The sequence below is a fragment of the Callospermophilus lateralis genome, chromosome 13 (genome assembly GCF_048772815.1).
Source record: "Callospermophilus lateralis isolate mCalLat2 chromosome 13, mCalLat2.hap1, whole genome shotgun sequence".
In the NCBI taxonomy this organism is placed as follows: Eukaryota; Metazoa; Chordata; class Mammalia; order Rodentia; family Sciuridae; genus Callospermophilus; species Callospermophilus lateralis.
This window is the reverse complement of record NC_135317.1, coordinates 31,868,491-31,896,070: the sequence shown is the minus strand read 5'-3', so window position 1 is coordinate 31,896,070 and position 27,580 is coordinate 31,868,491. Positions and strand designations below refer to the sequence as shown.

The 27,580-nt window shown below is 33.9% G+C and overlaps 1 protein-coding gene across 8 annotated transcripts in view; it reads right to left on the bottom strand.

Annotated features, from left to right (window-relative positions):
- Window positions 1-27,580, bottom strand: part of Arhgap21 (Rho GTPase activating protein 21) — a 136,874-nt gene that overhangs the window by 30,171 nt on the left and 79,123 nt on the right. For 5 of the 8 annotated variants that reach the window (XM_076832275.1, XM_076832276.1, XM_076832277.1 and 2 more), the window contains 5 exons: window positions 15,830-15,922; window positions 14,100-14,178; window positions 10,913-10,967; window positions 3,753-3,782; window positions 556-2,452 (listed from right to left, as the gene is read on the bottom strand). In XM_076832275.1, the coding sequence (XP_076688390.1) occupies window positions 556-2,452; window positions 3,753-3,782; window positions 10,913-10,967; window positions 14,100-14,178; window positions 15,830-15,922 (2,154 nt within the window). The remainder of the gene's footprint in view (window positions 1-555; window positions 2,453-3,752; window positions 3,783-10,912; window positions 10,968-14,099; window positions 14,179-15,829; window positions 15,923-27,580) is intronic. The other 3 variants (XM_076832281.1, XM_076832279.1, XM_076832280.1) reach the window with 1 other exon arrangement.

Sequence of the window (27,580 nt, the reverse complement as noted above, 5' to 3'; positions counted from 1 at the left end):
GGAAAGACTGTTTGGATAAGGTAATATCTAAGCAAAAGTCCAAAACAAAGGGAGGGAGACAGCCTTGTGATTATCTGTGGAATGTGTTCCAGGGCTGGGAACTGGCAGCATCAGAGACCTGTAGCAGGGCACACTTGGCATGTTCCACAATAGCAAGGAAGCTTGTGTGGCAGCAGATGGGATGCATGGAAGAATATCAAAACAAGAGATGGAATACTAAGCACTAAAGCTATTCCAACTGTTTTCTGACTCAGGTGAATCAACATCTGGGTACAACTGATTTATTGAGTCTCCTGGTTCCTGATGGTGGGAATTTGTTTCACCAAAATTAAAGTAAAAAATTTGTACTAAATACAAGTTTTTTAAAAAAAGAAAAACTGAAACCAGAAATAATTTTAAGGATAAAAGATGATGGTTCTGGTTGAAGCACAACCTATAAAATTCAGAACACATATTTTAAAATCACAGTGCAAGATTTCTATACCTGTGGAACTACAAATTTCTGATAAGACTTACATAGTTGATGTATTAGCCAATGACTCTAAATGAGCTCACCTATAAATGGGATGGAAGCCAAGGAATCTCCAGGCGGGCTGGTATTTGAGGCTTTCCTTTCCTCCATTCTTTTTATATGGACCTCTCGGCGCGCATCATTTGGCAACCAGCAGGTGGTATCTGACCCGGTATCCTGGTCATTTACTGCTAAGATGTAAGACTGATGCCTTAAAGGCTGTGGTGTTTGGCGACCAGATGGAGGTTTTTCTCTTAGGATGACAGTTTCTTTATTATCTAAAGCATTTGATTGCTGAAGTTCAGCCTCTTGTAAATTTGGATCTTGATTCCTTTGAATAAGAGAGAGTTCTAAACCTGAAGTGCCCACAGTCTCGCTCTTCTGAAGGCCAGGCTTAACAGAAGCTCCAGATAAAGAGAGGGCCTTCCCAGTCTCCACTTGGTGATCAGCGGTGCTTTCAGCTCTGAACCACGTCTGCTGATTCAATACACTGTTTTGATGCAAGTGATTTACCTGTCTTTGGTCTTTGATAGACACCAGTGAGTTCTGACTGAATGATGGTTTTGTGATATGTGTAGAAGGTGCTTTCAGAGAATTACTCCGGACTTTTACAAGAGGTGACCTGTCTTGTGAAATACCTCGTGGCAGTGATGTTCCACCAGTAGTTTGAAAATTCCTGTTGGACTGCGGTGTTTTTAGATCTGGTGGAATTTTTTTAAACTGTGACACAGATCCCACTCCTCTACCACTCATTCGCCTATTATCAGAATTAACAACACTTGGAGCCACGGTCAAATTTGAACCTCGAAAAGATTTATGAATTTCTTGTTGCCTGGGCCTTTCATAAATACCTCGTCTATCATCCTGTTCAGTAAACCCACTCCACTTATAAGTCTGTTTTCGCTCCCCATTTGAATCAGGTATTTGACTTTCAGAATTAACATTTTCTAAGGTTTCACCCTGTCCCTCAATGTAATCCCATGAACGAGTTCTATGATTACTGAAACTAACGGGTGGAGATGTCAGTGCGCCTTGAGATGCACTTCTTGGACAATACTTCATTAGCACAGAATCTTCCAGTCTTTCCTGGGAGACACTGCGTTGCCGAATCTGAGCAGACTGGGGCACTCGATCATGAGAGGTGCTTCGGCGTCGTACCTGCAAAGAAGTGCGGGTTGGTACCACCTGGTTATAATCTGTCGTGCTCTGAGATGCTGCTCTTAAACTATCCAATCTTTCTTGAATTGTCCGACAACCTATGTGCAATCGTCTGTTATCAATATACTCCTTGTAAGTTTTATAGTTTTTCCAGTCTATGTGCTGATGGGAATTTGGGGAATAGTGATTAACAGATACAGAAGGAGAATCTACAGCTTGAGATCTACTGCTTGAGATTCCTTCAGATTGTCCACTGTAATTTCCAGACTTAAGTAAAATTCCACAAGGTTCTAGTGACCTAGAACCTGCAGTCTGATGAATAAGATGGGCAGCAGGAATTGATGATGGTGGTGATGTGGTTCTTGACACTATTTTTAAAGGGTTCTGTTCACTTACACCATACCTCACTTCTTCAGTTCTGTGTGAAGGACCTGTATGGTTGTTTCTACTGGATAACAAGTCTACAACCTTCTCAGAAGGCACAATGACAGTCCTTACACTTTCATTGCAAACACACACTGCTGTGTTTGATTTTGCAACATCTGTTGGTGATGGAGGCACTTGTATTTCCATTCTATAAGCCCTGCCAGGTTGTGTCAGGACTGGTGTACTGGTTTGCTGTTTGCTCAATGACGAATCTGGAGGAGATATTTCAACTGGCTGTGCCATGGCTGAAGGGGCAGATGGCAACCAGGGATAGCAAACTGGTGGAGGTTCGGGTATATTACGGGCATTGCCGCTATAGGCTTCATTGCCTTTCAGGTAGGCATCTTGAGAATATGCCTGTATGGAAATGAGAGAAAAATATCACAAAACAAGTCCCATGTTTGTAGCTCACTATTTTACTTTAATATTTTTCCTTGATCCTGAATGACACTCACTATAGCTTGCATGCAAACACAACATGAGATATTCCACAAATCTAGAAAAAAGATTTTCTTGCAGAAATCAAATAGATTGTAGAAAGTGCAACATATAGGGATTACAATCACTTATTTTCTCAAAAGATGTAAGACAACATCAAATTTTCCCTAAGCAATTAGATATATAGCCATGTTGCTTCTAGAATTCTACTCATTCAAAGCTTTATGATTTTTCAGCAGTCGGCAGGTTAAATGGTCGCCTACTAAATCCCAGCAAAAGATTTTTTTCTATTGCCACAGAGGGTGAAAATATTAAAAATCTTAACCAGAAACATTTATTTTAAGCACAACTATAAATAATGAAATAAAACTATTGAAGTGTCTTTTCAATTAGCCACTCCAGAATCCATAATAATCCATTTGATAAATTAAGCCTTTCAACAGCCATGCTAAATATTTTAATATTTAAAATAACAGAATATGCATGTTAAAGAAATTAAGCACGTGTAATAAAGGCAAAAAATGGGGGAAAAGGAAATTCATCTTTCTGCATATAATTTACATTTTTTATTTTAAGTTCATGCAAAGTTATATAAATTTATTTGGTCTCTTATTTAATACAAAAAGACCTTTATTACTAACAGGCAGGCATGCAGCTCAAATTATTTTTTATCAACTATTTATGGATTGCAATATTTTAAAAAATTTAAGAAAAGTGAAATTAACTACAGAGACTACAAAACAGCTCATCAATGCAACACAGTACTATTTAGCATCTGGGAGTTAGGTGTGGTAACATATCTTCCCCTAATCAAAACAAGCTTAACTCAAGACTATCATCATTTTCTGTCTTTGCATTAGACAGCTTGCAAATCTCAAATGCAGCCAATAACATAACATAACATAACAACACAGCATAGCATAGCATAACATAACATCAAAGTACTAGAGAAAAGAAGAGGGTGAGAAACTTAAAAAAAAATACTGATGCAAGCAAATATTATGCTTTTAAACCAGTTATGTACAGGATACAAAAGCAAATCAAACAAACATTAAAAAGAAGGAAAGAAAACACCACTAAAGCTTTCTGAAAATTAGTAAGATTAACACTATAAAGAGATTTCTCTAAGCAAACTTACAGTTTTAATAGATTGGTTTATTACAAATCACTAAAAAACATGACTTTAAAAGCAAAGAAATGGCTACTGTGCATTTCTTACCAGAGCTGTGACATCCTTTGTAAATTGTAGCTAGCAGAAAATAGGAAAACATAGCAGAAGCTGCTTACTGATATAAAGACAGAATCATGTTGTCATATTGATGCTGGAAACAGCAAGCTAAAAATACATCTATACTGATTTCTCTGGAAGGTACCAAGAGAGGTAAAGGGCAGTGAAGCATAAAGAATAACTTCAGTATCCTTCTGAGCATCTTTTTCTCAAGCTCTTATCTGGGTCTTATTTGATTGGTCTACCACTCTTGAAGCAAAATAAATTTGGTGACGTGCATCCTTAACAGATTTTTTTTCTTCAGTATGCACTGCTATCTGATGATGTGCTACAAAGGCTTCCCTTCCACACGAGCAACATTGATGCCTCTCATTTCCCCTGAGCTTCTTCCATCTCTGCTATCCAGATGACGAAACGAATGCTCTATTATGCATTTAAAATAGTACAACCTCCTCCTTCCCCAGTAAATCAGAGCATAACCACAAGCTGTCAGCTGACTGCAGTTGCCTTTACACTATAATTTGGGTGAAAAAAGACTGTTTTGTTAAATAAATTTCACTCAGAAATTAAGACCTTTCAACACTGTACCTTTTGTGCTGTTTTATTAGTTTATTAAATGACTTCAAAATATACATACAAATATTACTTCCAGAGTAAAACTTACAATGAGTACTACAGAACAAAGACTGGAATGCAGTGAGAAATTAAATCTAGGTATATTAGAAGAAAATGTGCATACCATAACATTTTTACAGCATAAACACAATCAGAACATGCATCTTGCATCTTGGGTATGTGCATGGACATAACAAGCTTATCTTATTCAAATTGGCTGAGTGTACACCATTGCTTTTCTGTGACAGAAAAACTGCCTGAATGAGAGCATTCTGTAGTCTGGTGCAGTATTTCCTGCAGCAGGTTTGTGTAATCTCATTATGTACCACTTGAAAAGAAGGGCAGATCCCTATAGCCAGTGATATAGGAGAAGTTGGCAAGCTTCTGGACTTCTCAAAATCTCTGTATTAGTATACATTGTGAAACTTGAAGGAAAAGTAGGAACTTATTTACTATAGAACCTATCTATTTCCAAAGGTTTTTAAATGATTAGAATATCCTGCTTGGGAAATGCTGTTCTAGAACTAATAAGTTAAAGATACCTCTTTTATTCCAAATTTGAGGAGGAATATTATTTTAGTAATTTTAAATATTACTAAAATATTAAACTATTGAATACTTTTAAAATACGTATACTTCAGCTATGTATAAGAATCCTGTATAGCAAGTCTAAATGATAAATAGCCTACCTGTAGCCACAGGTCCCAACTTCTAAGTAAAGATATAACAAGGAATCCTTAAATTCATACACATGGACCATACATTAACAACAAATTAATTAAACAGAACATCTCACATATACTGAACTATTACCTAATATAAGCAAATACAGTTGAGATAATAAAATATGAATTCATTTAAGAACATTGCTAAATTTCCTCACATATTCTCAGTTGATGAACACCAAAAACCTTGTTTATACTATTTATTTTCTTATTTAAAGGCTCTTCATTTTCATATTTGGGGAAAATACTACTCCAAATTACTATCCATGGAGAAATAACAGTGCCCCTCAGGTCACTGTGGATTATTATGTGTTATACTGGCATATGGTGACTGGCAGGTCATAGACATTCCTGAGAAAATTCTGGAACATGTATGGCTATTCTGAGAGGTATGGTATACGACACAAATTATTTCCCAAATCACATTAGAGAAGTAAGTCAGGCCTATACAATAAGCATCTTAATGATTCCTTTTCGCCATGATACCTCTAAGTGTTCCCCTAGAAAACCACTGGCCTGCTGTAGGCTCCTTCTAGGAAGAAAGCATTCAAAGGGGCTTAGACAAATACTGGGTGGGTCATCTGGAATAGAACACAGCATGCGGCTCTTTGAGGTGAATATTAAATGCAAATGGTTTCATATTCTGGGAACAGATTTGAAAACTCTGTAACTTGCTCACAGCTGTCAGGTGTTCTCTGTGTCCTTGCTTACAAAGTAGCAAGTCTTTCATTGAATCATCATGGTCTGACAGTCAATGTTTTAACTACCCATTGGGAATCTTTGACTTGTCATTAAGTACCAATTAAATGGCACAAAATATCATTTAAACAAAATAATTATATTCTTTTTTTTAAAGTATTTCTTTAGTTGTGGATGGTCACAATATCTTTATTTTTTTAGAGTGGTGCTGAGGATCAAACCCAGTGCCTCATATGCTAGGCAACCACTCTACCACTGAGCTACAACCCCAGACCCAAAGTAATTATATTTTTATATAATGATGTCAAAACCATACTGTGTTAATAAGTTGTCTGAAATGGTATGATGAAACCAGTGTCATTAAGAATTGAATATTCAGGGCTGGGGATATAGCTCAGTTGGTACAATGCTTGCCTCATATGCATAAGGCTCTGGGTTTAATCCCCAGCACACACACACAAAAAAAATTGTATATTCAACTATTAACAAATTTTGGTTTTTACTTTTTAAACCCAAATGAATACTTTACAATATGTACATGTGTTTAAAAGATTAACACTTAAGTTTTTCCCCAAATAGAATATGGTAGTAAAAAAAAAAAAAAAAAAAAAAAAAAGCCAGTTCTTGTCATTTAGCCCCCTTTTCATACCACTTACCACTCCACACCCTGTCTTGAATTTCCTTTAGCCTTGCACTTAAGTTTTATATTTTGGAATTTACAGCTTATATTTTAAAATTGAAATCATCCCTAATGAAAATAAAATAGCAGAGACTTTGTTGTGCCTATTGCATCCAAAAATCTCTGAAACAAAAGCAAAAGGGTGAGGGAAAAATAAGAAAGATGACCCACAGAATTCTTCATTTGGAATCAGAATTGTAAAGAGCATATTAAATAAACTTTTATATTAATAGTCTGAGTCTTTAAGTATAGGTACCATGCCAAACAGAAACTAAATAATCCTAAAATAATCTTTCAGTTCAATTTTAAGAGTCACATCAAAATCACTATTATCATATCTATACCATTAAATGGTAAACAAATAAATAATAACAAAAACCCCAGCAAAATGCCCTACCGAACAAAGAGGCTGATGAGATTTTTAAAATTCTTGGCTATAGTTCATCTTTAAAAATTTATTAATTTAATGTCATTATTATGAAAAATAAATGAGAATAACCATCTGCCTGTTGATATACTAAAATGCAAGCTGACCATGCTACAGTGAAATACAGGAAAAAGGAATGGTACCGGTGGGAAGGGACAAATAGAGCCTTGGATGCAGTCCAGAGATGTTGAGTTAGAATAACGGCCCTGACACTAACTACAGCGTGACTTAAGGTAATCCCCCAACCCAGAAACAAATCTGTACTTGATGGCAGCACAACACTGTTTGTTGTTCGGAACAGGATTCAGCCTCACACTCACCTGAGTTCAAATCCTAGGACCAATGCTTTCTTCCTTATTCTATTAGACAAGGTATTTAACAGTGTTATTAACAAAAACAGCACAGAGCAGGCTAAAAATGCTCTGGTCAAACAACAAACCTACCCAAGAATCTCCAGAGTTAACAGAACTGATTAATTTAAACTCTGAATCCAATGAACCCAATGCTTAACAATATATCTTGTGTCACACATCAAGAAAAATGCCCAAATCTCATTCTCCTATCCCTATCTCATTTAAAGAAGGATTTGCTAATGGTCTCTTGTGATGCAATGGATAGCGCATTGGACTTCTGACCAAACCTGTACTAGCCATTCAAGAAAGGATTGCTGAAGTCAGTGCTATGGTCTGTTTGTGTGGCCCCACATTTCATATTTTGAAAGGTTATCACCTGAGTGATAAGTGTTAGGACATGAGGCCTTTGGGAGGTGATCAGGTCATGAGGATGGAGCCCTTATACATGAGATTAGTGCTCTTATGAAAGAGGCCCCACACAGCTGCCTTGGCCTTACTTACCACTAAGTAAGACACCATCCCTGAGGAAATATACCCTTACTAGAAAACTTGAGCTTTGAATTTCCCAGCTCCAGAACTGTGAAAAATAAATCTCTGTTGTTTATAAGCCACCCAGCCCATCAAAGGTATTCTGTTATAGCAGCCTGGATTAAGACAACCCCATTCTTTTTTTTTTTTTTCATCTTTCATACATTTGATTCAAGTGAGTTATGAACTTCCATTTTTACCCCAAATACAAATCCCATTCTTTAGGTTACTTGAAGGGTAGTGGCTATTTCATTCATGCACACTTGATAGCAAAACAAAACCTTTTTGTTCTTTTGGAAATGAAACAAGAAATATCTTTTTTATTATGTAGTAATTCCTTAAAACATGAATATGTATTTTTATCCTAGTTTAACATAGTATTATAAAATATTATCAAATGACTAGACTGTAATACTGTTCATTCTTTTAATCTAGAAAATATATTGGTTTAAAAAAGCTGCTACACACAGAAGTACTATAACCAGCATTAGTTTAAAAACATAAATTATTCTTAATTTTATTTCATACTTTCAACCTTCTATCAATCTATCACTATATAACTATCTAAATCAGACATTAAACCAAATAAAATTTTCTATGCCACCTCTCAAAGATGAGTTGAGCACTTCTAGAATAATTTGGTTCATACCTCATTTCAGGAAACAAACACCACATACTACCGAACCCTGCTGTTATCCAGGTAAGCACATATAAACTACTATGGGTTTTTCCATGGGTGAATGATTTTTACAGTGGCTGTAAAAATATCCATGTTATTTTTTTTTCCCTTTAAAATGAATATTTAACCTTACAGGGATAGGCACATATCTTAAAGTGCATTTTTTGAGTATCAATTTAAGATCAGTGTCCTTAAGTACTCCTGAAGGTTCCTAATAAAATATTTTAGCTCAAGGATCTGGGCTAGAGACACAGTACTTCTACATATGTTTTTTTAAAATCCCAAACTCTGTTATATAATAGCTCTAAAAATTGACACTTGTAGTAATTCTGGTGAAAAACAGTTTATGCAGAGAAGAAGTTGACATAGCCTAATGTCCTTTGTAGAACAATGTATGTTATGTATTAATTATATATATTTATACATATTAATTACATATGTATATGTAATTAATACACACACACACATACACACACTCCTTTGGCTTCCTAATGAAATGTGAATTAAGGCAAGGTTTAAAAACAGACTTTTGGGGCCAGGCACAGTGGCTCACACCTGCAATTCTAGCAGCTGGGGAGGCTGAAGCAGGAGGACTTTGAGTGCTAAGCCAGCCTCAGTAAGGTATCGAGGCCCATTGGTTTCAATGGCTGCTGCTCTAACACCATACTGAAGTATCAGGGTGGGTAATCTGTAACTATCTATGTGCCTAAGAAAATTGCTGCAGGGCTGGGGATGTGGCTCAAGCGGTAGCGCGTTCGCCTGGCATGTGTGCGGCCCGGGTTCGATCCTTAGCACCACATACAAACAAAAGATGTTGTGTACGCCAAAAACTAAAAAATAAACGTTAAAAATTCTCTTTCTCTCTCTCTCTCTTTAAAAAAGAAAAAAAAGAAAATTGCTGCAGACAGCTGCAACCAACTTCTTTCCTTCCTTCCGATGGTCACAATACTGCTATTTTATTTGTTTGTTTATTTATATATTTCTTTAGATGCTGATGATCCTTTATTTTATTCATTTATTTATATGTGGTACTGAGAAACGAACCCAGGGCCTCACACATGCTAGGCAAGTGCTCTTACCACTAAGCCACAACTCCAGCTCCACTATTTTATTTTTTTTTTATGTGGTGCTGAGGATGGAACCCAATGCCTTACATATGCTAGGGAAGCACTCTACTACTGAGCTACAACTGCAATCCCATGCACCTTCCTTCTTGAGCCTCCCCAATCCCACAGAACTGTGTACTTCAGAAAGGTAATGTGTTACCAGCAATAAGTCATTTCTATGTAAAATCAACACCCCTTGAAAACACTGCATTGATCTCCAGAGATTTCAATTTATTATATTTTACATGTCAGTGAATAATGAGAATCAAGGATCCACTTTAGCAACTTTTTTGTAAACAAAAAATTAAAGTATACAGAAGATTATTTAGGATTTTAGTTAAGCTAAGTTCAAACTAAGTTCCCTGTTTTTGTTTTATTTGTTCTTTTTAGTTACACATGATAGTAGAATCTATTTTGATAGATTTATTCCTTAATTTAGTAATAAGAAAAGTAAGCAATAATAAGTTATAATAGAAATAAGTAATAAGAAAAAACTCAATTATTCACACACACAAAAAAAAGAATTTTAAAAAATACTTCAGTATAAAGAACCAATGGATTGTACATTTTGAATGAATAAATTGTATAACTGAAAAAAAAAAATACTTCAGTGTCCATTCCTATTTCCTAGATCTATTGGAGATCAGTATGTTATTTAAAGTGCTTTCCTCAGTGTACTTTATCTACTGAACTACAAAGTGAATCAAAAGAAAATATGTTTTGCATGAAATTTATATTTTTATCACCTTAAATTTTACTTTCAGATATACTGAAGCTAAATAAAGGCGTTAAGTATTCCAATACATTTCTTCCTTTCATAAAAATCCAAAAAACATGTTTCACGTACATAATTTCATTTCTCCTAGCACAGCATATATTTTCCTTAAGTTATACATCCAATTCACTGTGGCCAATACTTCTAATGGAATGAATTGATACCCTTAACAAAACTGCTTGGTAATTTTAAATAGTGATAGTTATTAGAACATTAGGAAATGGCTTTCATAAAATTTCTGTGCTTGTATGTTTTTAAAAAATCGAATTCCTATGAATATGCACCTGCACTCTGATATTTGGCTTTTGTTCAAAGCATTACCTAGATGTAATGCTGGTCTCACCCTGAAGGACAACGTTGAGAGTTCACTGTGAAATCAATATCACTCAATTCTCATGTCACTTAATTGCAAGTAATTGACAAGTATTTTTTGTTTTTACAAAATGTAAATGAACTGGAGGACTTTTTTCTATAATTTTTTTAAATGTAATCCACCTCATCTCAAAACTATTTTATTAAAATTTCTGACTATAAACAATTCATACTTGAATAGATAAAAACTTACCACTTGGAGAATATCTTCATCTTTTGGCATAACACTAAGTTCCAATGTTGTATCACTGAAATTGAATATATACAAATACTATTTTAGGGGAGGTGGAAATGTATACAAAAGACTTAAAGAAAAAAGAGTTAACTCAAAAATATTTTTAAAATTGTTTCAGAGTTTAATTATTTTTAAATTTTTACTTTTCTAGATTGTATCACTAGAACAAAAATAAGTCTTTTCTATATAGGAAAAATAATGTACAAAAAAAGGACACACTGTCATATGTCTGTACTACTCATCAAGTCTTCTTTATTGTGTGCTTCAAATTTAGAAATATAGCGTTACTTATTATTTATTGTTTTATTCAAGACACAAAGAAATCAAGAGATTTTTATCACACAGTCTATCAAGTTAAAACTTGTTAAAATAGGGGCTGTGATTGTGGCTCGGTGGTAGAGAACTTGCCTTGCAAGTTTGAGGAACTGGGTTTGAATTCTCAACACCATAAATGAATGAATGAATGAATGAATGAATGAATGTCCGTCAACAACTAAAAAAAATTAAAAAAAAAAAACTTGTTAAAATAAAATAACTAAAGAACCCTCAAATTTAACTATTTGTGTGTATGTGTGGTCCTGTGGACTGAACCAAGGACCTTCAGCAAGCGAAGTATAAGCTCTACCAGCTCTAGGCTCTCAAATGTAACACTTTAAGCAATACTAAACATTCTGATTTTAAATATTGCCTCTGGCTTCATAGATGAAGCAAATCAGTTCACCACTGCAACTACTGAAATGATTCATTTTTAATAATTATAACAATATCATCTCAACTATTTGCTTTCATGCTGTGATTTAATTTTAGAATCTTTTCAGAAAAAGCTCAAAGCCTTATTTATTTTTGTGCTATGAAATTCCTGTTAAACACAATAGAGAAGTTTCTCTAGATTTAAAAAGGCTGAAAAGAGGATAAAAGTATAGCTCAGTGGTAGTGCACTTGCCTAGCATGTGCAAGACTCTGGGTTTTATCCCAACACCACAAAAGGGATAAATTAAATGGAATCCCATGATCCAGAATTACATTTAGATACAGCAAGGACAGTGGTGCTATCTCCACCAAGTGCTTCAATAGCTAATCTAATAAAATCATATTTTCCCCAATATAATTGGAAGATTCAGGGGGGGGGGACACAGCAAATCTAAAATTAATCCATCTCTTTTGGATAGATTTGAACCATTATTTTTAGGATCATAAATGTTGGGAGAATGGTATAACAACGAGAACCACAAGTTCTAATAAACTTAACTAGTAAAAGATGGAGGTACTTGTATTTCAATATTCAGAGTTGGCAGAAAATACACACCACTGTTTTAAAAAATTCTTCTGCAAGGAGATTTGCTACCAACTGTAGACAAAGAAATGAAACTTTTTAAAAGAAAATAAGATCATGAAAAAGTGTTTCTCTAATTTTCAAATTAATTTTATTGCAAAAAAAATTAAAAGACTATCATTCCAAAGTATTATTACTCTGAAAGATCTGTACCAGTAACAATGGGATTATGTGCATTTTAAAGAAAACAAAGATTAAGTGTGGTTACTTGGGAAAATAATATTTTTAAAGAAGAGATATTGACAAATACACTTAAAATCCTTAAATTATAGATTGACAAAATATTATTGTATTTATGAATGATCTCAATTATGAGGAAAAGAAAATGCCTCTCATTGAGGCCTTAAATTCACCACCAACATTAAGAGGCAAAATTTAAAGAGTTGTTTTCTCTAAGAATCTCATTAAATATTAAAAGCATTAAAGAGAATACGCTGAGATCAATTAATCATGATCATGTCATTTAATTTTAAATTAAAAAATGACAATTTATTAGGGCATTACCATAAATAATTTAGATTATAACATGAACTGCTTTAGACATGGCTAGAGGAGCTTGACAAAAATTTAGAAAACAAAACCTTTAATCAAGCTGTAGACAGTTGAGTCTAACTGACAAGAAACATTAAATATCCAAAAGTTATGGTATTTGAATATTGAAAGACCTCTTAGAATAGAGTGGTGATCTGGAAATTGGTCCCAAATTCATGGCCTATTCTTATTTTTAAAATTTTTATTTATTTTGTGGTTGTAGATAAACAAATTCTGTTTATTTTTATGTGGTGCTAAGTATAGAACCCGGTGCCTCATGCATGCTAAGCAAGTGCTCTACCACTGAACGACAGTCCTAGCCCCTTATGACCTATTACTGACAGAAACTTAATATAAGTGACCTTTTTGGCTTTTCATTTCTTCACTTGTAATTTAAAATTTGGTGGGTAAAAGAAACAGAGTACATTCAATTCAATTCTTTTTGAGGCCTAAAAATATGTATTTACCTTTATAACTCAAAATTCTATCATTCTACAGATTATAGGCAAACGAACTAAAAAAGGAATGTCTTGATCTGTTGGTTACAACAAATAAATTTAAGCCAAAAAGATTATTCAAAAAGATATCAGTAAGATAAATTTTTTTAAAATATCTTTTTAGTTGTAGTTGGACACAATACCTTTATTTTATTTATTTTTATGTAGTGCTAAGGATCGAACCCAGTACCTCACACATGCTAGGCAAGTGCTCTACCACTGAACTAAAACCCCAGCCCAAGATATATTAATTTTAATAAAACATATGAAAAGTAAAGTATCTTAGTAAGGTTTTTAAAATCAACTAGATATTTCTTTACAGTTACTTTAAACAAATTATATATTTGCCACTTCAAAAAAACTTGGAAATTTACAGTAAATCTAAAATGTGTGCCTCTCAGAATCTAAAAGGATTTTTAATTTTTTTTTTAAGTTGTAGGTGAACACAATGCCTTTATTTTTATTCATTTATTTTTATGTGGTGCTGAGGATCGAACCCAGTGTCTCACCTGCACTAGGCAAGCACTCTACCTCTGAGCCACAATCCCAGCCCTGTAAGAATCTAAAAGGATTTTAATCACAAATCTGACAAATTTGCCAAAGCAAAGCCACCTATTAGGTAGGTGATACTTGACAATTTTCAAACACATTATCTACTACAAAGCAAAGTTCCAATTGCCACGTCATCCAATTCCTTACAGGAATATGAGGCTATTAAATCTGCTTGCTACTGATTTATAAAACCCGTCTTTGGCCAAAATAAATCATGTTTCAAGAATCTTACCTGTTCTGAATTAGAGCAATTACTTGGGAATAGGTCTTTCCAATAACACTTTCTCCATTGACTTTTATAATTCGGTCACCTTCAAAGAGGAATAAAATGACACATGAGGAAGTCTTAAAGAAAGTCACTTTAGAATTATTTTAAAATATTTCTATATCTTTCCCACCCCTCCGAGTGCTGAGGACTAAACTCAGGACCTTGCTCATGCTAGGCAAGTGCTCTACCCAGCTCTTCCAGGGCTGCATCCCAGCCCTGAAAATGTCCTTATTTTTCATATATCTTTGTTCATATATTTTAAAGTACCTTTTACAAAAATGAATTTAAATATATTCAGCTAGTTATGAAATATAGCCACATTCTAATAAGAGTTCTCGACACTGAATTTAGAAAATTCAAAAGGTATAGTCACCATGTATCACAGCTACACTACTAACATTCCCGTAGGTTGTTTTGGAGTTACAGAACTACTAATTATCTCTCCATTTACACTGTCATATCTGATAGAGAAGGATATTCAACAGTTTCAAAAAATTGATGATTTTTTTTTCATCAGTGTCCTCAAATTTTAGTACAGCTGATTTTCTTTTAGTATTCTTTTGATCTATATGATTTATTGATTTGTCTGTACTATAAAACTAAAATATGGGTATTCACATGCTTTTTGACTCTATATATTAATTTGTTCTTCATTTTAATGGCAAAAAAGACTGGATTATTTAGAAAAACTCAAAGGAACAAAAAAGGAAAGAGATAAAGGACAGAGGAAAATAGGGGAAAAAATTACTTTGTGTTTCTCAAGGATCTCACTTCATCTTCTCTCTCTTGTGACACTGACAATATCATAGACGTTACATTCTATATAATGGAATACCATATGAACACTAACATACATATTAATTAGGCTTACTTTAAGTATGATGAGAAGGATAATTAAGATTTACATTAACACTGTATCTTAATAAATCTTAGCAATATTATTTGTAGCTAAAAATACATTTTATTCAAGACAGTAAATTTTTCATTGATTCCCATTTTAAATTATTTCATGTTTTTACACAAGGGAGAAAAGAATGACTATTTTAAAGCATTCACTCATCTATGACATCTCTAATTAGTTTATTAAAACCAGAAATCACAAAATATTTTAGAGGAAACAGCTACTAGATCCAACTAATTAGATCACATCCACTGATACCTGTAAATCAAGGGAGGCTACATGGAAACCTATTGTGCTGAAAATGAATTAATTCACCTCTGGCTGATCAGGCAACTTCCAGAACTTGGAGATCTGAAATTATTTCAATTATGTCAAATAAATATCTTCCATCAGTTTGCTATTTGGTAATCCTTTGTAGAATTCAATATATATGATTTCAATATATGAAAAATAGATCTTTATAAGAGCCATTTAGCCTGTTATCTGTGGGGTAACTAACAATTTATCAATTTATTAGTTTTCTTTGAACCCATTTATTTGAGTATCAAACATATAACTAGATACAAAGAAAAAGGGACAAACTCATAAAAGAAAAAGAAAAAATGTGGAACACAAAAAGATGAAAGAAGGGACTGGGGATATAGCTCAGTTGGTAGAGTGCTTGCCTCTCACGCACAAGGCCCTGGGTTAATCCTCAGCATCACCAAACTTTAAAAAAAAAAAAAAGTGGAAGAAGGAAGAAATGAAGTAAAAATAAAAGTAAAAGGTTTTGTTTAAAGCTAATTATCAGCACCTGTGCATAATCCAGCTTCAAAGGCAGGTCCTCCTTCTTTAACTTGTTTAACAAATATGGTATCCATTGGTTCCAAGCGGTTTCTTTGTTTTCCTATGGGAAAGAAAAAGCCCAAGGCATGATTTTACTTCACAATATTTTATCAAAATACCAAAATATTAATTCAGACAAGCAGAGATTTCTGAGGAAGCAATAAAAGCATATTTTTGAATCTGGATGATAAAGTCACAAAATAGGGCTTTTCATTAACTCTAACATTTATTTTGCTTCTTCCATAACACAGTGAAAGCTACATTTGATGGTTTCCATTTACTGTATGTCAATTCCATTCTGTATGTCAATTACTACACTATATACTATACATACTTTAAAACTGCTAATGTTCATAGCAAGTAAGTCTTACAACCACTATTGCATAAACAAGAAAACTGAGGGTCAGAGGGATTAAGTAAGTTCTCCAAAGTCACACAGCTAACAAGTGGCAAAGTTCATTATACAGGAAGTGCCAGGCTACTGCTTTTTAATTACTGCATTGTGCTAAGTATTAAAATATGATGAACAAGAGATTTCTTCCCTTCAAGGATACTGGGAGAGGAAAGACATACATATAAATATCGGTATACTATAAAAAACATACAAACACAAAACACAGTCATGGAAATGAGAACATGATCAACTCTGTAGTACAGTCAGGATTTCACAAGCTGTTGTCCATGGATCATCTGCATTAACAACTAAGGTGTTTGCTAAAAATGAATGTTCTGGAGTCCGAACAGAAATCTGCTTTGTTAACAAGTTTCCCAGGTGATCTTTATTTATACATGCTAAAATTTGAGCAAAACAGTTTCAGTAAAATAGAAGTCAATAGAAGATTGAGAGATGAGAGGACACTTTGGCTAATTGATAAATACTATAATAACTACTGTGGGAGGACAAAAAAGGTATATAAGAGTTCTAAAAGTGTGGTCCCCAGACCAACAGCATTAGTATCACCTGGGAAATGTGTTAGAAATGCAAATCTGTGGACCCATCTACTGAATTAGTCACTCTGAGGTGATTGTGATGCACACTCAAGTTTGAGAACCACTGAAGTAGAAGACACATTCAGTATGGACACTTAAAGAATATAACCACAAAAATGAGGTATATACATGTGTAGAGTAATACAATAGCAACGCTGGGCAGAAAATGTTGTTAAATAGCAATGCTGGGCAGAAAATGATTGTGAATATAAAGAATTCATAGCTATTATATACAAAACTAAATTTTATCACAGTGTATACACAAAGGCAGCTCTGAAGAAGTTTCTTAATGTTGAAATATCTATCAGTACCTCTAATCACACTCAGCTAATTAAACTACAAATTGTTTTTGTTTCAGAAGTCAGTAGACATGGGTTCAAATCCCACTTGAAATTTTCTGTGTGCCAGGTTTATTTTCTTCATATAACTTCTTACTCACTGCCTAAAATTACATTTGTATTCACTTACAGATTTGTTGTACAGCATTCCCACTAACATGAAGAGCAGGAAGTTTGCAAGCTCACTGATATCCGTAGCACCTAAAACAATGCCTGACATATAGCAGGCATTTAAGTAATTACTAAATAAATGTATTATTTAATTCATATGAGCCTTCAAGATGGGCATTTGTCTAACAACAAAAATTGCCATTTGTCTCACAAGAAAAAAGACTAAGTAACTTGCAAAGAGGACAAGTAGGGACTTGAACCCAGGTCTAAATTTACATATGACATTCCATGTTGCTTCAAAAGTAATTGAAAGTAATCCATTTGTTGAGCTGTACTGTAGTCATGAGTTGCATAATGAGTTTCAGTCAAGGAATAGGCCACATATACGCTATACCATATAGCGTAGGTGTGTAGCAGGCTACAATATCTAGGTTTACGTAAGTACGAACTATTTTCATTCACACAACAAAATCACCTAATGAAGCACTTAGCTTCTCAGAATATATTGCTGTTATGTGACAGATGACTATAATTTAAAAGGAAAAAAGTTCTTTTCAATTTAAATGCAAACACTGACTTCCAATCAAGTGGAAATTAATCAGGCTAGGCCCTTCTGTGGCCAACCCAACATTTACAACAGGTGGCATTAGAGGAAATTAATCTATCTCCTTGGCTAGAGATTTGAGGATTCAATAAGATTTACCGTATGAAGACACTGCTTTGATGGAAAGAGTTATATAACAAATGAGACTTTTTTTTTTTTTTAACTGCTGTCTTCTAGTCCACTGTGTCTCAAAGGTGATTATACCATACTTATATTTAAAATACAAAATGTAAATGACTAGTAATGAAGTCTACAAAATAATAAAAAATTGGCTGGGTAGCAATGGGGTGACTTCTGGAAATTCTGATAGAAAAGTTCACTTACACAGAACAGAGGTGGTCCAAAATAATTTGGTGTGCTAATGTCTATAAAGGAAATACTAATTTTGCAATGATTGCCGTTGTAAAGTCAGAGATACTTTGCCATTGATAAATCTCTCAATACACTATGCCTGAAAACATATGAAGATGGAATAGATTAAAAGAGAAGCCAATCCTATTGTAAGCACCATTACATCTCCTGAGAGTTGCACTTTTGGTTTTTGTTCATTTTCTTTTCTGGATTTTATTAATTCTACCAAGATATCTAATTCTGCTACACAAGAGGAAATTGTCCCCAAGTATCCCTCAAATATAAACCAGTTTCTCTAAGAAATATACTTCTTTTCACTTAAGTCTTGAGTTAAACAGGACGTAGTAACATTAATAGTGTTCTCTTTAACATAGGTGGATTTCAATTCTGCTGGAACTTGATAAAAAATATCAAATTTAAAATGTGTCATTCAATCTCCTGGGTCTTTAGTTGTTTGGGGGATGAGTGGGGGTTGGTACTGGGGACTGAATCAAGAGGTGTTTTACCACTAAGCCTCATTCCCAGCTCTTTTTTAAATATATATTTTGAGACAGGGTCTTGCTTAGTTAAGCTGGCCTCAAACTTGTGATCCTCCTGCCTTAGCCTCTAAAGTCACTGGGATTAGGTATGTGACACCATACCTGGCTCCTGGGTCTTTAGTTTTTTCAAGTATATTTCTGGGACATGCAAAACTAAAAGCCTGATCCGAATTATGAAAACCCAAACAGGAAAAATTACTTTTTTACTTCTCTGTATGAATATTTAGCAGAGCCCAACAGCTTCCATTCTTAGTCAAAGCCTTTTTGATTTTTCACATCTATACTTCATAGTTTCTCAATTTTATAAAAACATATGAGACATGTTTCAAAATCTATTAAGTACTTTATTCAAGTGCCATTCACTTGACCTTATCAAAAGAAAGAAAAATGTCTTTTTTAGCATAAACATGTAATTAAATATTTCTGTATTTGCAATAAAAAAGATAATGATCTCAAAAGGATAAAAAAGGCTAAAGTGACCAGATTCAATAAGAATACATGAAAAAGCTCATATAAATTTATTTGAAGTTGAATATTATATGTGAAATCAGAAAGAATGCATATACTTCTACATTATATTAATAAGATCAGTTGGGGAATATGAGTAAAAAACTAACAATATAGAGGGAGAAGCTGTCATCCAAACACTGAATGTCAGGGTGAGTTATTACTCTCAGTGTCTAGTATAATGCAGTAGTAATTAAGACCTTAGGCCTTATAACCAGATTAACATGGTTTAAAACCTCAACTCTACCATTTCTTTTCAATGTAGGGCTATAACATTTTGAAGTTGCTGGATAAATATTTAAACTAATTAGTTAATAATCTTAAATTCAAATTTAACTGGGCATTCTTTACCTGGATTTTACACAAATTATTGATTTTACACAAATTATTTATATGTGCCCCAATTCACTCATCTGAAAAATGGAAATGATGACCATTACTTATGCCTGGCAAAAATGTTGTAAGGATTCAAAGAGGTAATCCATTAAGTGTTCATGTAATACATAGTGTAAGTAGTTATTTCATAAAACTTATTATGCTAGTCTAATTGTAAGCCTTCAAAAGATGACATAAAGCACATTGTAGTGCAAGTAATCAAAACATACTGGCTGAAAGAATATCCATAAAATTCAACTGTCATGAGGAAGTTGAGAAATACAGGCCAATGGAAAAAGGGAAAAAAAAAGGTAGAAAGGTAAAAGACTACACCAAAAATAAACAAATAAATAAATTAATAAATAATGAGGCATCTCTGACATAAACCACTTATCTGTCTTCAAAGAGACTGGTGTCTAAAACCAAAGACTACCCGTGTGGTGCAATCTCCCTGCAGAGACTGGCAAGTGGCACTCCCCGCTTCCAGATGCCCTACACTGGGATCAGTCCTCCCACCCTGGTTCCCTACACCACCCTGAAGGCAGAGGCACCAGCTTAAAACAGACAGCCCCACCTATTGGATGAGAAGAGAAACAGAAAAGAAACGGATCTCTAAAACTAGCAACAACCCTGGTTTCTTCTTTTGAGTATTTTTTTTTTCCTCTTTCTCTTCTACCCCTCTATCCTCCGGCCCTCACTTACCCAACATATGTGAAACAAAGAACTTTGCATGAAATAGGATTTTGAGAATTGATTCATATGAATAATATAATATAGAGGTGTTGTTTATGCCCTTTTTTTCCCCTCTTTTTTCAATTTTCTTTCCCCCACCAAATTTTACTATTTTAACATCCTGTATTTCTCTAAATACATGTGTGTTTGTTTTATGTACTCTACTATCTTCCCACGTACTTGTCTACCCTAAATTACTTCCCGTCTATTCTCTTGCTACCCTCTTCATTAGATTTCTCTTTCACATTTCCTTAAGATATACTAACTCTATACTCTCACATCTTTCCCCCTCAGCATATTGTCCTACTCCCCACCCCCAGTTCATTGTCCACTGTCAGAAACTGTAAACCTTTACGAAATTACTGATTATATTTTAGATTTATATTTTTGTACACTGAGACTAAACTATAAACAACAAATTGTTCATAGGTGATATCTTGTGGATATTGGGATCAGTTAATATTGTCCTTCCCCACAAAGGAGGAATCTTGGAGCCCTACAAGAGTACTACAAACCTATAGAGTAATAACACCCCAGACCCACAGAGCTGGAAAGGAAGACACATGAGCAACATGAAAAGACAAGGGAAGAAGTACCACCAATAAACCAAGACACCACATCATTAGAATCATTGGCAGCCACAGCAGAAAAAATTACAGAGAGGAGTTCAGGATATACATGGTTAAAATGTTCTGTGAACTCAAGGAAGATACAAGAGCAAATACAAGCAATGAAAGGTCACTTCGACAAGGAGCTACATAAACAAATCCAAGAAGCAAAAGATCACCTCACCAGGGAGATAGAGGTTCTTAAAAAAAAAAAAAAACAGAAATCCTTGAAATGAAAGAAACAATAAACCAAATTAAAAGCTCAAATGAAATCATCACCAACAGAATAGACCACTTACAAGATAGAACATCAGACAATGAAGATAAAATATATAATCTTGAAAACAGCATAGACCACACAGAGCGATAATGGTAAGAAACACCAAGAAATATGGGATAGCATAAAGAGATCAAATTTAAGAGTTATTGGGATAGAGGAAGGCATAGAGGTCCAAACCAAAGGAATGAATAATCTATTCAATGAAATAATATCAGAAAATTTTCTAAACATGAAGAATGAATTGGAAATCCAAATTCAATAAGCCTACGGGACGCCAAATGTACAAAATCACAGCAGATCCATGCCAAGGCACATTATAATAAAAATGCCCAACATACAGAAAAAGAAGAGAATTTTAAAAGTCATGAGAGAAAGGAATCAGATTACATGTAGAGGAAAAACAATTAGGATAACAGCAGATTTTTCAACACAGACCCTGAAAGCTAGAAGATCCTGGAACAAAATATATCAAGCTCTGAAAGAAAATGGGTGCCAACCAAGAATCTTGTATCCAGCAAAATTAAGCTTCAGATTTGAAGATGAAATAAAAACCTTCCATGATAAACAAAAGTTAAAAGAACTTATAGCTAGAAAACCGGCAGTACAAAACATCCTTGGCAAAATATTCTATGAAGAGGAAACGAAAAACAACAATGAAAATCAGCAGAGGGAGGTAGTATCCTAAAAGAAACACTAATCAAAGAAGACAATCAATTCAAGTTAAATAAAAAAATTAAAAAATTTGGCTGGAAATACAAACCACGTCTCAATAATAACCCTGAATGTTAATGGCTTAAACTGACCAATCAAAAGACACAGGCTAGTAGACTGGATTAAAAAAAAAAAGAGAGAGACTCAACTATTTGCTGCCCATAGGAGACTCATCTGATAGGAAAAGACATCCACAGACTGAAGGTGAAGGATTGGGAAAAATCATAACACTCACATGGACTGCGGAAGCAAGCAGGGGTTTCCATCCTCATATCAGATAAAGTAAACTTCAAGCCACATTTAATCAAAAGGGATAAAGATGGACATTACATACTGCTCAAGGGAACCATATGCCAACAAAACATAACAATCATAAAAATATATTCCCCAAACAATGGTGCAGCTATGTTCATCAAACAAATTCTTCTCAAGTTCAAGAGTCAAACAGAACACAACAAAATAATATTGGATGATTTTAACATACCTCTCTCACCACTGGATAGATCTTCGGAACAAAAGTTGAATAAAGAAACTACAGAACTCAATAATATAATTAATAACAGACATATATATATTAATAACTGACATATATAGAATATTTCAACCTACGTCAAGCAGATATACTTTCTTCTCAGCAAAACATGGATTCTTCTCTAAAATAGACCATATAATATGCCACAAAGCAACTTTTAGCAAATATAAAAAAGTAGAGATACTACCATGCATTTTATCAGATCATAATGGAATAAAATTGGAAATCAACAACAAAATAAAGAAGAAAAATTTCTTCAACACCTGGAGACTAAACACTATGCTACTGAATGAACAATGAATTACAGAAGACATCAAGGAGGAGATTTTAAAAATCTTAGAGATAAATGAGAAAATAGACAAAACATATCTGAATCTCTGGGATCCATGAAAGCAGTACTAAGAGGAAAATTCATTGCATGGAGTTCATTCCTTAAAATAAGAAAAAGTCAACAAATAAATGACCTCACACTACATCTCAAAGCCCTAAAAAAAAAAAAGAAAAAAATCAACAGAAAAAGCAGTAGAAGGCAAGAAATAATTAAAATTAGAGCTGAAACTAATGAAATCAAAATAATAGATACAACTGAAAAAATTGACAAAACAAAAAGTTGGTTCTTTGAAAAAATAAATAAAATAGACAGATCCTTAGCTATGCTAATGAAGAGAAGGAGAGACAAAACTCAAATTACCAGCATATGCGATGAAAAAGGTTGTATCACAACAGACACAACAGAAATACAGAAGATAATTAGAAATTATTTTGAAAACTTATACTCCAATAAAATAGAAGACATTGAAGGCATCAACAAATTTCTTAAGTCTTATAATTTGTGCAGATTGAATTAGGAAGATACAGACAATTTAAACAGACCAATATCAAGTGATGAAATAGAAGACGTCATCAGAAGCTTACCAACCAAGACAAGCCCAGGACCAGATGGATACACAGCTGAGTTCCACAAGACCTTTAAAGAAGAACTAATACCAATACTCTCCAATTTATTTCAGGAAATAAAGAGGCAACACTTCCAAACTCATTCTATGAGTTCAATATCACCCTGATCCCCAAACCAGGCAAAGACACATCACAGAAAGAAAACTTCAGACCAACAGCTCTAATAAACATAGATGCAGAAATTCTCAATAAAATTCTGGCAAATTGAATTCAAAAACATATCAAAAAGATCGTGCACCCTGATCAAGTGAAATTCATCCCAGGGATTCAAGCTTGGTTCAACATATGGAAATCAATAAATGTAATTCATCACATCAACAGACTTAAAGATAAGAATCATATGATCATCTCAATAGATGCAGAAAAAGCATTTGACAAATTATAGCACACTTTTATGTTCAAAACATTAGAAAAACTAGGGATAACAGAAACATATCTCAACATCGTAAAGGCTATCTATGCTAAGCCCCAGGCCAACATTATTCTAAATGGAGAAAAATTGAAGGCATTCCCTCTAAAAACTGGAACAAGACAGGGCTGCCCTCTTTCACCACTTCTATTTAACATAGTTATTGAAACACTGGCCAGAGCAATTAGACGAAAGAAATTAAAGGAATTCACATAGGAAAAGAAAAACTCAAATTGGCACTATTTGGTGATGATATGATTCTATACCCAGAAGACGCTAAAAGTTCCACCAGAAAACTCCTAGAACTAGTAAATGTGAAGCAAAGTAGCAGGACATAAAATCAACACCCATAAATCAAAGACATTTCGGTATATCAGTGACAAATCCTCAGAAAGGGAAACTACCCCATTCTCAATAGCCAATCAATCAATCAATCAATCAATAAAATACTTGGGAATCAATTTAATGAAAGAGGTGAAAGATCTATATAATAAAAATTACAGAACCCCAAAGAAAGAAATCAAAGAAGATCTTAGAAGATGGAAAGATCTACCTTGCTCTTGGATAGGCAGAATTAATTTTATCAAAATGACCATACTTCCAAATGCAGTATACAGATTTAATGCAATTCTGATCAAAATCCCAATGGCATTCATTCCTCATAGAAACAGAAAAAGCAATCATGAAATTCATCTGGAAAAATAAGAGACCCAGAATAGCTAAAGCAATCCTTAGCAGGAAGACTGAAACAGGTGGAATCACTATACCAGAACTTAAACTATACTACAGAGCAACAGTAACAAAACCAGCATGGTATTGGCACCAAAACAGACTGGTAGACCAATGGTACAGAATAGAGGACACACAGACTAACCCACAAAACTACAATTATCTTATATTAGACAAAGGTGCTAAGAACATGCACTGGAGAAAAGATAGCATCTTCAACAAATGGTGCTGGAAAAACTGGAAATCCATATGCAACAAAATGAAATTAAACCCCTATCACTCACCATGCACAAAACTCAACTCAAAATGGATCAAGGACTTAGGAATACAACCAGAGACCCTGCGTCTAATAGAAGAAAAAGTAGGCCCTAATCCATCATGAGGGATTAGGCCCCAACTTCCTTAATAAGACTCCCGTGGCACAAGAATTAAAATCAAGAATCAATAAATGGGATGAACTCAAACTAAAAAGTTTCTTCTCAGCAATAGAAATTGTGAGATGATTAGAGAGCCTACATCTTGGGAGCAGATTTTTACCCCTCATACATCAGATAGAGCACTAATCACCAGGGTATATAAAAAACTCAAAAAGCTAAACACCAAAATAAATAAATAAATAAATAATCCAATCAATAAATGGGCCAAGGAACTGAAGAGACACTTCTCAGAAGATGGTGTACAATCAATCAATAAATACCTGAAAAAATGTTCATTATCACTAACAATTAGAGAAATGCAAATCAAAACCACTTTATGATTTCATCTCTTTCCAGTCAAATGGCAGCTCTTACGCATACAAACAACAATAAGTGTTGGTGAGGATACGGGAAAAAGGTACACTCATACACTGCTGGTGGGATTGCAAATTGGTGCAGCCAATATGGAAAGCAGTATGGAGATTTCTTGGAAAATTGGAAATGAAACCACCATTTGACCCAGCTGTCTCTCTCCTCGGTCTATATCCAAAGAACTTAAAAACAGCATAATAGAGGGACATAGCCAAATCAATGTTTATAGCAGCACAATTCACAATAGCTAAACTGTGGAACCAACCTAGATGCCCTTCAATAGGTGAATGGATAAAAAAAAATGTAGCATGTATTCACAATGGACTTTTACTCAGCAATAAAAGAGAATAAAATCATGGCATCTGCAGGTAAATGGATGGCATTAGAGAAGATAATGCTAAGTGAAGTTAGCCAATCCCAAAAAAACAAATGCCAAATATTTTCTTTGATATAAGGAAGCTGATTCATAGTGGGATAGGGAGAGGGAGCATGGGAGGAATAGACGTGCTCTAGATAGGGCAGAGGGGTTGGAGGGGAAGGGAGGGGAAATGGGGTTATTAATGATGGCAGCATGTGATGATCATTATTATCCAAAGTACAGGTATGAAGACTCAAATTGGTATGAATATACTATATTTACAACTAGAGATATGAAAAATTGAGCTCCATATATGTAGTAAGAATTGTAATGCATTCTGTTGCCATATATAAATTTTTAAAAAATGAAAAAAAGAGAATGATTTAAATCTTTAATTACCTCCCTTTTTAGAGAAAGCTAAAGTCAAAAAACACTTGCAACATTTAAAATATTTGCAAATTTGAAGTTTTAAGTATATAAAGCAAACAGAGTAAAGCAAACAGATTACAAAGCAACAAAATTTGAAGTATAACTGTTACAAACCCTGAAAGGAAAATCCATGAAGACAGAGATCATTCTAATTTAGGGGACAAACTAGGGTGGGTGCTTTATACAAGAAAATCACTCTACATCTTAACCAAAAGCAAAGCAATGAAAAATAACGAATATCATCAAGGTTAAGCTTTTTTCCTTCTTCTGATTTCTCAAACATACTACCAAAGAATTTTTTCTAATGGAACCAAATCTCCTCTGCTTATAAAATGACAGTTATTTTTTAAAGTAGTCTTTTCATTGATTTCTTTGTTGTTTAAAAAATAGTCTCTCGATATATTTTTTAAACAGCTCTATACATAAAAAGAGGCTACTGAAATGAGAAAGAATTTTATGAACGTCAGATAAGCCTGTGAAAAAATGCCCCTCCATAAAGGTTGAAAGCCAAAAATGTACATGACATAATGGAATATCAAAGCACCAGGCACCAATTATTTTTAAAAACCTAATTAAATAGTTTGTTGAAATTAATATATATTTTTCAGATGAAATCTTCAATAACAATAAGGGGCTGGGAGTGGGTAACTCCATGATAAAGACCTTGCCCAGCTTGTCCAAGGCCCTGGGTTATATCCCCAGCACTGCAAAAATCAAAAAGTTTAAAAAAAAAAAAAAAAAGGCTAAAATCTCAATGTAGACTGATATAAATATCCAAGTTAAGTCTAAATGATTAAAAAAAAAACAACTTCATTTTTCTTTGATGGAGAACAGATTATCATGTTGATATTATCATATTTTGTTGAGCTATCATTAGAAATTACAAACTGTTAAGGCAAAAAGCAAACAGAAGAAGTAATAAACACCAAATTCATTCGAGTGGTTACTTCTGGGGGAAGATAATAGGGAAGGAATAGTGTAAAAGGCCTAAAGGATACATTTATGTAGGGGAGGGAGAAGGAAAGGGGAAGGAATGAAGGAGAAAGGGGATATTGAGGAGATACAAATTGAGTATGCCTTATCTAAAGTGCTAAGTACTAAAAGCCTAAAATGTTTTGGATTTTAAAGTTTTTCATATTTTAAAATATTTGCACAAACTATCAGTTGAGCACTCCTAATCTTAAAATCCAAAATCTGAAACTTTTTTGAGCCTGTGATCTGATTTTGGAGCATTTCAGAATTTGGATTTTGGATGTGGGGATGTTCAATTTGTATTAAAATGTTAAGAGGATAAAGAAAGGCATCAAGCATTCAAAAGTTAAATTTTTTCCATATAGTTTGCCTGAACTATTTCATAACTATTATTTTGTT